Here is a 10,005-nt window from a genome sequence, read left to right as displayed (position 1 = left end):
GTGTAATGAATCATAGAGGGTTGTAGAAGCTTTTGGAGCTATCGTTCATGTTCCTAAGCCTCTAGTTGATAGAGATATGTTATGTGTAGTATTAGCCCAGTAACTAAGGAGTGATGTCATTGTAATGAATCATAGAGGGTTGTAGAGATATGCTATGTGGTAATATTGGCCCAGTAACTAAGGAGCAATGACGTGTAAAAGGAAGGTGAGGCTATTCCTCGTAATATACAGTTGTCCGCTTAGCGGTTGTAGCCTTGGTGGCTAAGGCTGCACCCGTAATAACCGTAACAAGCTGTGAGCTATAATCATAACAATAGTAGCCACTAAGGTTACAAGGGATCACTAAGTGCATAGCTGTATATAATGAGGAATAGCCTCACCTTCTTCCCTCCTTTCTTCTTCTTCTCTCTTTAGATTCAATCTAGCTTACTTTACCTAGACTGGCATCATGACCTCCATGACCATCGTGACAAATCGATTTGAGCGTAGCAAAAGGGATGAAGGAAGTAGAAACCAAAGCATCTATTTCACATCAAAATCTATCAAACTTAATAGAGTCTTCTATTCTGCCTTCTAAGTCAATCCTCTCTAAGTCTACCCTCTCTGATTCTTATATTTCCAAGTCCCCTACACTGTCAACTTCAGCTTCTCAACTAAGATGAAAGCAGAAACTGCGCATTAAAGACCCCCCTCTACCCTCTTATAAAGATGCGATCCTCAAAATAGCTTAGAGTATCGCAAGGACTGCTAAGCATTTAACAAGCGCTACTAAGCAGTCGAACGTAAAAGCTATCAAGAAAGTTAAATCAAAACTCTAAGAACTATGTGTAGATGTGAGTCAAATACTACATCTATTACAACAGACACGTTAGAGTACAGATGGATAGAAAGGGATATAATAGATATATGTGTATATAGTTTATAATGGTAAATACTCTTCTATTAATGGTAGGCACTACAAACTGTGATCTAGATGCTAATGTATGACTGAACCATATAAAGCAATTTGATAATAGAACTGCAACAGGATAGTAAACCCTAACTAGCTAATATCCTAAATGGAGCGCCTTTCTAAATGCTGTATATGTCTATAGAATCTACACTCCTCTAAACGCCTGTTCTATAGCAATCCGGACTAAAGAGAGGGCTCTATTCCAAGCCTCCCTTTCATCTGAAAGAAAGTGTCTACCCTATAGGATCGCCATAGATATATAATAGATCATGGTCTTGTATAACCTAGATGGTTATTAGTATTGTAATATGATAATAGAATACTCTTACCTCTTGTATATGCTCCTCTATACTAGAGCACCAGACATGTGCTACTACCACCCTCCCTCCCAAACCCCTCTCTGCCTCTCGAAGCCCCTTGTCTCTATCAGAGACAAGGGTGCTCTCCTCTATCACGAGCTCAGGGAGAGCTAAACAGAGGTGGTTTAAGAACCACCCCCAAGATTCCCCATTCTCCGACTCCACCACCGCCCATGCAAGAGGGACAAGCTCGCCATTAGCATCAATACCAATGGCAAGCAGTAACGTAAGGATAAAACAGGCCTTTAAAAAGGTCCCGTCTACTGCCACTAGCCAGCGGCAAAGAGTAAACATGCCCCTCGAAACCGAGGGGCAAACAAAGATGCGCTTAACATGTGGGTATCCCGAAGGAGATCTACATGTGCCCCAGGAGACTCCCTCTCAAGGAGCTCCTTGTAGCTGGCAACAGCTGGAAGCTCTGCTGTTGGGCGCCAATATCACCATCAAGAAGGCATAGGCGGCATTCCTGCACCCTCTTGTAGTCAATCTCCTCCGCAAATCGAATGCGGAGGAGATCTCTAATCTCCTTTGGGGTGGTCTTCGTCGTCACATTCGGGTGACGAGAGACCACCGGATCTAGCCAAGCCTTCTTCGACAAGGAGGCAAACTTCCGCACTCCTTGGCCGACGCAGGAGTGCTCTGGCTCGATAATAGTAAGGGCCCATAACGAGGGCTCCTCATCATCATCGTAAAAGGTGGGTATAGCTCGGCATCGCCAGCTACACCCATCCTCCTTCTCTGCACAGATGAAGGAGGCCTTTGTAGCCTCCCTCTTCTGCGTCTGAAAGGAGAATTTGCCCTTGACAGCCCAGTCGTCAAGGGCCCAAATAAGGGCATCAAGGTCAAGAAACTCAGCCTTATCCGATGGGACCAAGAGCCCTGCGAGCGAGGCCATATCGGCCAAAGGGAGAGGGAGGGAGGGAGAGACGTCTCGTCAAGTGCTTCCGAAGGTCGCTGTGGGGGAAGGAGGTGGACGTGCGACAGGTAAAGTGGAATCCTATTAATAGTTAGTACAGGGTATATTAATCTTTTTCGCTTACTTGCAGGGTATATAGATCTTTTGCCCATTATAGTTACATTTCCTATCTAGGCTAAAGCTGCTACGCTGCTACACTCAAATTACGATGCTAAAGTGGCCTAATGATACCCATGAAGTATAATGTTATTACAGTAGAGTCCTAAGCTGATGCTTAGTAAGGCGATGTTCGCGATAATGCGATTGTTTTTCTCGTCCTGATTCAAAACACATACAACGACTGGTTTCATCAATATTGCTCCATTACCACCTAATATCACCTTATCTAATGGTCTATTAGACAATTTGGCTGAAATGCCTCGAAATAAGCCCATTACTATTTAAGCAGCGTTGTGCACTTAGAGAGTGGCATTCTTAACAATACCCTCAACCATCACAAAAGGCCTGTTAACGGTGATTTAAGGACAAATACAACCATTCTCTTAGCCAATTAGTTTCAGACTTACTTAGCAAGCATTTTGACAGTGTTGACAACTCCTCAGCTATCTTAACAGCTGCTCGACTCCGCACTAGAACATGGCCTGACCTTAAGGAGATCCTTTTTGCTTAGCAAAAGCAGATTGAAGCCAAAGGTAAAAACACAAGTAGAGAGGCTTTGAAGGAAAGGGCAAGGCAGATTTGGCAGCAACTTCCATAGTATTTAACACAGCCTATACCTGATTTCTTAGTTGGTTGGCTCTCTCTATTCAAGAAGTGACACAACATCCGACAGTATACAAATCATGGCGAGGCAGGATCTGTTAGCAAGCCTACAGAAGAGGATATGAAGGCTTTATAAACTCTAGCTAGAGAATATCAAGAGGAGGATATATACAATATGGATTAAACAGCATTGTTTTGGCAAATGGTTCCATCTAGAGGTCTTGCAACCTAATCACAGCTAGGAATCAAGAAGAATAAAGATCGAATAACTCTTGTTTTCTGTGTTAATGCAACTGGTACTAAGCGCTTTCCTGTTTGTATAATTGATAAAGCAAAGCAACCTCGTGCGCTTCAGAATATCAATGTCTTAACGATGTGTAGAGAGTGGCAGTGGGACAAGAAAGCCTAGATGAACACAACTTTGATAAGGAGTGGTTACAAGCCTTCTATCAACATATTGGAACATCTTGAACTGTCCTTCTCTCTATCTAGATAGTTGGATTATATTAGCATTCAGTTGCGCGATATATTCATTAAGGCGATATCAAATTGGTGGCTAGATTCCATCGGCTTAGCGGGACTCTACTGTATCTAAATCTCCTTGAATCGATCCTGTGTGTCACTTGCTATCTTTTTTTATCGCGCGTCTCCTTCCAAGCTTCCAACACCTAGACCTGTTTGAAAGAGTGGGTGTGGTCCTTGGTAACTGATAATATGTTGCAATCGACTGGGAGCGGCGGAGCACGCCGGTAGCCGTTAACTATGCGGGTCTCGGTCCCTCACCTCAACAGTGATAAACGGACAACCATGTAACATAAGGAGGCCTCTAAACAAACCAAAGGAGTTTACCCACAATATATAGTTACCCGTTAGAGTGTATATGGTTACGATCGGTATCTGTAACCGTTGATATTGCCATCGTACGGTATTGAGCTGGATTTGCGGGCATTGGCGCTATCTAACAAGGGTTCTCCATACTTTGTATAACACGCCATCATGAGTGGAAAGGTGGTAGAGAAGAAGGTCTACTTGGGCACATTTGCCCATAGCAAGAGTTTGAAGGAGCTGGAGATAGCACACGATGCTGCCATTTTTGTGGACGAGACCGGCAAGATCGTGGCCGTCGAGAGGGGCGTCGCCGACGAAGCGGCGGCGAAGAGCTTCTTCCCCAAGCTGAACTGGAGTGATAGCCAGGAGAAGCCGATCCAAATCATCAAGTCCAAAGAAGAGCAATTCTTTTTCCCAGGCTTCATAGGTAACATATCACCCTCCCTCTACCCCCCCGGCCGCCCTCGAAGCTCCCCAGCTAACCAACCCCCAGACACCCACATCCACGCCTCGCAATACCCCAACGCGGGCATCTTCGGCAAGTCCACCCTCCTCGACTGGCTAAACACCTACACCTTCCCCCTGGAATCCTCCCTCTCCGCCCTCCCCACCGCCCACCGCGTCTACGCCCGCGTCATCGCCCGCACCCTCTCCCACGGCACCACAACCGCCGCCTACTACGCCACCATCTCCGTCCCCGCCACCAATCTCCTCGCGGACCTCTGCCTCGCCGCCGGCCAGCGCGCTCTCATTGGGCGCTGTTGCATGGATTCGCTCGCGCCGGACTACTACCGCGATGCTGGGCCTGAGGAGAGCATCGCGGACACGCGGGCGACAATTGCGCATATCGCCTCCATCGACCCTACGCACGCGATTGTCAAGCCGATCATCACCCCACGCTTTGCACCCTCGTGCTCGAGTCAGCTGCTGATGGGGCTGGGGAAGCTGCAGAAGGAGACGGGATTGCCAGTGCAGACGCACATCTCGGAGAATAAGCGCGAGATCGACCTCGTCGCGCAGCTATTCCCGGAATCGAAGAGTTACGCCGAGGTCTACGATTCCCATGACTTGCTGGGGCCGAAGACGGTGCTGGCGCATGCGGTTCATATCACGGATGAGGAGAGGGCGCTGATTAGAGAGCGTGGGGCGGGGATTAGCCATTGCCCGGTTAGTAACGCGGCGCTGTCGAGTGGGATGGCGGCAGTGAGGACGTGGTTGGATGATGGGATTAATGTCGGCTTGGGCACGGATGTGGGTGGTGGGTACTCGCCGTCGGTGCTGGAGGCGGTGCGGCAGGCGGTGTTGTGTAGTCGCAACCTGGCGATGGGGGAGGCGGGGGAGGAGGCGGAGAGGAGGAAGTTGAGCGTGGAGGAAGCGCTGTATTTGGGGACTCTTGGGGGGGGAAGGTTGTGGGGATGGAGGGGAAGGTGGGGGCGTTTGAGGTGGGGATGGAGTGGGATGCGCAGCTGGTGGGGATGGAGGGTGTTGGGGTGGAGGGGGGGTTTGAGGGGGGTGATGGGGGGCCGGTGGATATCTTTGGGTGGGAGAGCTGGGAGAATAAGCTGGCGAAGTGGGTGTTTAATGGGGATGATAGGAATACTTTGGCTGTTTGGGTTCGGGGGAGACTGGTGCACCAGCGGAGATCTTGAGAGGGGTTGGTGGACGAAGGGCTACTGGTTGTGGCTGGTGGCTGGCTTGTGGGTTTCAATGTTCAAGTAGATTATTAGAAAGTCAACTACTCATATGCTGGCTATCACCCCGAATTGTTTCTTAAGCCACTGCCCGTCCTATAGCCATCCAATGTGCTACTCCCCGCCCTCCTCTCACTTCTCGACACGCGACCAGCCCTCCCAGGTAAACAGTGTCATCCCATCCCCGTACCCCCCCCTCTAAACCCCATTGCCTCACCAACAACTCTCTCAACCGATCAGTCCGCTTTTTCTTGTCCTCCCATACAAGCTCCCTCTCCGGCACAGGTCTCAGCTTAGACATGTCTATTGACGAGAGTCAGCGGATGCGCGAGCGGGAGGAGAGATGGCCAGAGTAGGGCGGCGGTGGTGGGAGCACAGGGCACGAGATGCACTGTCTTGAAGAAGGCGCTGCGAGGCGGTGGCATAGGATTGGTGGCCGTGGTATTGCTGACGGGTTCGACGGAGCGGGCGGGTGGCTGTCCAGATGGCGGGGAAGGAAGGGGTGGAGTTTGAGGGGCGGGGGAGGACGGGGAGGACGGGGAGGAGGGGGAGGACGGGAAGGACGGGGAGGACGCGGTGGGTGGGGGAGACGAGGAAGTAGTCCCATATCTGCTCGCGGATTTCGGCGGGGAGGGTGAGGAGGGTGAGGAGGGTGGGTGGTGGTTTGGCGCCCATTGGGGTGGTGGAGGGTTTGATATTGGGAGATCAGGAGTTGGGCAGACTGTGGGGGGATTAGCATTTGGTATGCAGCACGGTATGTAGAATGGCGGGACTCCAAGCGAAGGCATCAAGAGACACGGAAAGGAAACTGATGAGAAATCTAATCTTTACCGTTTTTTAATCAGCCTTGTAGGTCAGATTCGTCGTATGCTGCGCTGCGCCTCTTCTCGCCCAGATCAAACGACAAGAACCACGGATCTATATACTTGTCAGCCCAACACGAAACCTATGGCCAAGGCAGCATCGTGGACGATCGGATCGGACGGTCGTTTCCTCCATACTCGAACAGGAAAGCAGGGAAGTGAGAACTTTCGGCTAAAAATACATTTCATGGTAGTAGGATCAGTATCGCGGCTTAATTAATAGGATTTCTTCGGTGGAAGGGCCGAGATGTATATAACTGTAGTTGTCACAGATATGTAGTATGATAGATGTTTATTATACTATTTATTATCTCTTGTCTTTTGTCTTTTGTCTTTTTCGTTATAATGATATTAAGGCCCTGCCCCAGTTCTACCAAGATGCAGAAGTGTGCACCGAGTTTATCGATGTCGTACAAATAGGTTATGCCAATGAAAGGGAAAACCAATGTGCGGTGTGGCTTACTCTGTTGTATCCAATGTGTATCCAATGTATTCCATACCCGACTCTATCGTCCAACAGCCTCTTCATCCACCAGCTCTTCAGCCAGTGCATACGTATACCCGTCACTCACCGTCGTCCGATTCGGCTCTTCATCCTCAATATAAACTATCCAAGGTTAGCATCTTCCCTCCCCACAACACTCTCCACCACCCCCAGAACGGAAACAACTCACCATGCGGCCTAACAAACCAACTCAACACCCCCATCCCCCCAAACGTCACACTCAACACCACAAAAGCCGCCTGCGGAACCCCCCCCACAGTCAGACTATACAGCCCCCCAAACACCGCCGGAAACACCACCCGCGCGAGCCCATTCAGCAGCGCCATCGCCCCCAGCAGCTGGCCCACCCGATCCGCACCAACATGCTTACTCAACGCACTCTGCAGCAGCGGAAGCGCGATCGAACCCCCCGCACCTAGAACCCCGAAGGCGAAGAATACACCCCCATGTCGCGCGGAGGCGAAGCCAGCGTGGCATGCTGTTTCCAGGACGAGTGCGCCGCGGATGAGTACGAGGTCGAGGGTGTCGGCGCCGGGGGTGCGGGTATCATCCGCGGCGTTGGTGGAGGCGTCGGGGTCGGCTTCAGCGGCGCGGCGACGGGCGTGGTTCTGGTAGCGCGTGCGGAAGAGGTAGGTTATCAGCGGGAGGATGGCGACGAGGACGAGGACGCGGAAGGCGGAGGTGAGACCGACGTACATCTGGGTCTCGAAGTCGCCCCAGTTGAAGATGAAATTCGTGTAATATATTAATAGCGACCCTGTGCCGATGGAGGCGCCGAAGAGGAGGGTGTTGATCGCCGCTAGCAGGATGAGGTTCATGCGCAGGTGCGGCGAGGTGCCTGCGCCGGTGGGATACAGGATCTTGAGGGGGGCGAGGAAGTTAGCGGCGCGCGCGGCGCGGGAAGTTGGCGATGCGGCCGTGGCGGATATTTCCAGCTTATGGCGTGCGTGGGCGGCGATCTGGCGTTTGGGGGAGAGAGATTCGGGGAGGATGAAGAGGTGGTAGATGAGGACTGTTAGGTGGCAGAAGAAGGCGATCCAGAAGACGCTGAGGATGTTACCGGTGACCCGGGAGATGAAGGCCGCAAGGAGGGGGCCGAGCGCGATGCCCCCGAAGAGCGCGCCGCTGAAGTACCCGAATGCGACGCCGCGCGTGGCGGGCGAGGTCACGTCCGCGCCGTAAGAGTGCGTCATGGCCATTGCGGAGGTGAAGGAGCCGAAGAGGCCGTCGAGGACGGAGCCGAAGAGGATCCATTGGTAGTGCACCGTGTCCGGGTAGGTGGCAGCGAGGATCGTAACGATCTCCGCGCAGAGGCCGCCCAGGACAGCGAAGGCGAGGAAGTACTTGCGCCCGTAACGGTCCGAGAGCGCGCCGATCTTGGGACAGATGGCCGCGCTCAGGATGCCGGTGAGGAGGGACATGTAGAGCGTGAACTCTGTCGCTAGGGCTTGCACTTCGGGGATCCGACACTGCGGGTTGTTGGCGAACATGATGACGGGCGTGTATTGCGCATCGGGATGTAGAGTGGATTGCGCGGCGATGTAGCGCCGGCACACCAGCGTGAGGACGAGGTTCAGCTTCGGGACGATGATGCCGCCGAAGGCGAGGGCGTAGATGGCATAGGCGGGGAGGAGCCACCAGATCTATGGCGCGTTAATGGGCGTGCGTGGATGAGTGCGTGAGGGGGGGTACTGACAGATGGCTTGCGATACCACGGAACTCCCTCGAAATCGGACTCCCAATCCCATGGGACTGAGCTGGCTGCGGTGGTGCTATCCCCATCATCCGCCTTGGCCAGCAGAGGCGTATCTTCTCCAACCCGGGGAGATGCATCTATACCGAGGCGGTCACGGCCGTTAGGCGCCGTAGCGTCGCCGTTCCCCTGACGCCGCATGGTGTTGTAGGTGAGTATCCAGCGTCACGGCAGGACATTGGGCTTTCTGCCTTTCGTCTTTTTGTTTGTACCTCTCTTCACTCTTATCCCCGTTTATGGCTCCTGTCTCGGTGTTTCCCCTCCTGGCCAATCAATCGCATAAACCGGCTATGTCAGTGATTCCCACGCCGATTGCAGCTTATCAATCCCGTCTGTATCTTTCCTGTCCTCGGCGTCGTCGTCCTTCTTTCGTATATCCCTTCAGCTTCTCTAGATTCATGGAGTCAAAGTGGTCGTCGTCGCAACTCGGCGCTGGCATTCGAAGCAAGCTGACGCTATCTCGGGGTACTATGGCATATATAATAGGAAGGAGGCAGGCTTGCTCTTGAGATAACCCATCCAGTCGACCAGGAACACGACATCTATGCATGCGCATGTGGACTTTAGTGAGCTGACCATCGATAAGCTTGGGTAAGGAACCACGTAAGCAACTCACCAACCACGTTTTTTTCGTTGTTTACCAACTCCGGCTCCGAGGTTCCGATGGCATTTGACGTTTGGCATTTGGGAACGGGGGGATGCTTGAATTCCGATGTTTGTGGATAATGAGGTTAATAGGCAATAATATATCTTGTAACTTATAACTTATAACTTATAAGTTATGGTATAAATGCGTATTGAACTGTGATATTCCACCGCGACGCTCTTCACCGTCCACTACTCTTCTCACAACTCTTGGGCTGCATTCGGCCATGTGCAGTACACACCGTACTGTATGTCTTGGACTCAGCTTAGACTCTTGAAACTCCTCGTCGATCCAGCCATTGTTCCTGGCGGCCCGCAGCGATTTGTGTTACCCCGCCGCGTGGATGGGCCATGTTGGGCCTTTCTTGTGCTCTCCGAGAGCATCAGGGCAGTGAATAGGGCATTTCATTGATATTTGCAGCTTTTTGTAGCGACCCAGAAGCCCCTGCGTAGGCTTGGTTACTGTATATATGTATGTAGATGCATTATTCGCCGTGATGAGCAGCATGATCTGGCTGGGTTCTTGTGAGAATGCGCGTGGTGGCACCGTATGGTTGGCAGCCGTGACTGTACTTGTGTGGCAACGAGAACAGCAATGACACGACTTTTCCTTTTCCCGGTCATACCCTATTATCTACAGCTGGCGTTTGTCGCCATATTTTTTATAATATACATCCACGTCACAGGGGAGGGAACAGAGTTCCACCCCCAACCCTCTCCCTCACTCTCTC

General features: G+C 51.7%; 4 protein-coding genes across 4 annotated transcripts; 1 reads left to right on the top strand and 3 right to left on the bottom strand.

The window, feature by feature from the left end:
* Positions 1-1,336: 1,336 nt before the first annotated feature.
* On the bottom strand, positions 1,337-2,281 carry VC83_09616 (uncharacterized protein). Its single transcript, XM_024473029.1, has one exon. The coding sequence runs from the start codon at positions 2,204-2,206 to the stop codon at positions 1,667-1,669; it is 540 nt and encodes a 179-aa protein (XP_024328797.1). The 5' UTR covers positions 2,207-2,281; the 3' UTR covers positions 1,337-1,666.
* A 1,322-nt stretch (positions 2,282-3,603) lies between these two features.
* On the top strand, positions 3,604-5,466 carry VC83_03370 (uncharacterized protein; the record flags this gene model as incomplete). Its single annotated transcript, XM_024467018.1, has 3 exons — positions 3,604-4,244; positions 4,311-5,068; positions 5,128-5,466. Exons 1-3 carry the CDS (start codon positions 3,986-3,988, stop codon positions 5,464-5,466), a joined length of 1,356 nt encoding a protein of 451 aa, XP_024325957.1. The 5' UTR covers positions 3,604-3,985.
* Positions 5,467-5,638: 172 nt separating this feature from the next.
* VC83_03369 (uncharacterized protein) lies at positions 5,639-6,518 on the bottom strand. Its single transcript, XM_024467017.1, has 2 exons — positions 6,340-6,518; positions 5,639-6,229 (listed from the first exon to the last, which is right to left on the bottom strand). Exon 2 carries the CDS (start codon positions 6,181-6,183, stop codon positions 5,812-5,814), a length of 372 nt encoding a protein of 123 aa, XP_024325751.1. The 5' UTR covers positions 6,184-6,229; positions 6,340-6,518; the 3' UTR covers positions 5,639-5,811.
* Positions 6,519-6,540: 22 nt separating this feature from the next.
* On the bottom strand, positions 6,541-9,994 carry VC83_03368 (uncharacterized protein). Its single transcript, XM_024467016.1, has 4 exons — positions 9,246-9,994; positions 8,573-9,171; positions 7,046-8,519; positions 6,541-6,978 (listed from the first exon to the last, which is right to left on the bottom strand). Exons 2-4 carry the CDS (start codon positions 8,768-8,770, stop codon positions 6,878-6,880), a joined length of 1,773 nt encoding a protein of 590 aa, XP_024325752.1. The 5' UTR covers positions 8,771-9,171; positions 9,246-9,994; the 3' UTR covers positions 6,541-6,877.
* Between the last annotated feature and the right edge of the window lie 11 nt (positions 9,995-10,005).

Source organism: Pseudogymnoascus destructans (genome assembly GCF_001641265.1).
Source record: "Pseudogymnoascus destructans isolate 20631-21 unplaced genomic scaffold scaffold_6, whole genome shotgun sequence".
NCBI classification, from domain to species: Eukaryota; Fungi; Ascomycota; class Leotiomycetes; order Thelebolales; family Thelebolaceae; genus Pseudogymnoascus; species Pseudogymnoascus destructans.
This window is presented reverse-complemented; position numbering and strand designations above follow the sequence as displayed.

Coding starts and splice junctions, on each gene's coding strand:
- VC83_09616 (XM_024473029.1), bottom strand. CDS start 2,206: ATGGCCTCGCTCGCAGGGCTCTTGGTCCCATCGGATAAGGCTGAGTTT.
- VC83_03369 (XM_024467017.1), bottom strand. CDS start 6,183: ATGGGCGCCAAACCACCACCCACCCTCCTCACCCTCCTCACCCTCCCC.
- VC83_03368 (XM_024467016.1), bottom strand. CDS start 8,770: ATGCGGCGTCAGGGGAACGGCGACGCTACGGCGCCTAACGGCCGTGAC. Junction 8,520..8,572: donor CGTGGTATCGCAAGCCATCT/GTCAGTACCCCC, acceptor AACGCGCCATAG/ATCTGGTGGCTCCTCCCCGC. Junction 6,979..7,045: donor TTGGTTTGTTAGGCCGCATG/GTGAGTTGTTTC, acceptor AACCTTGGATAG/TTTATATTGAGGATGAAGAG.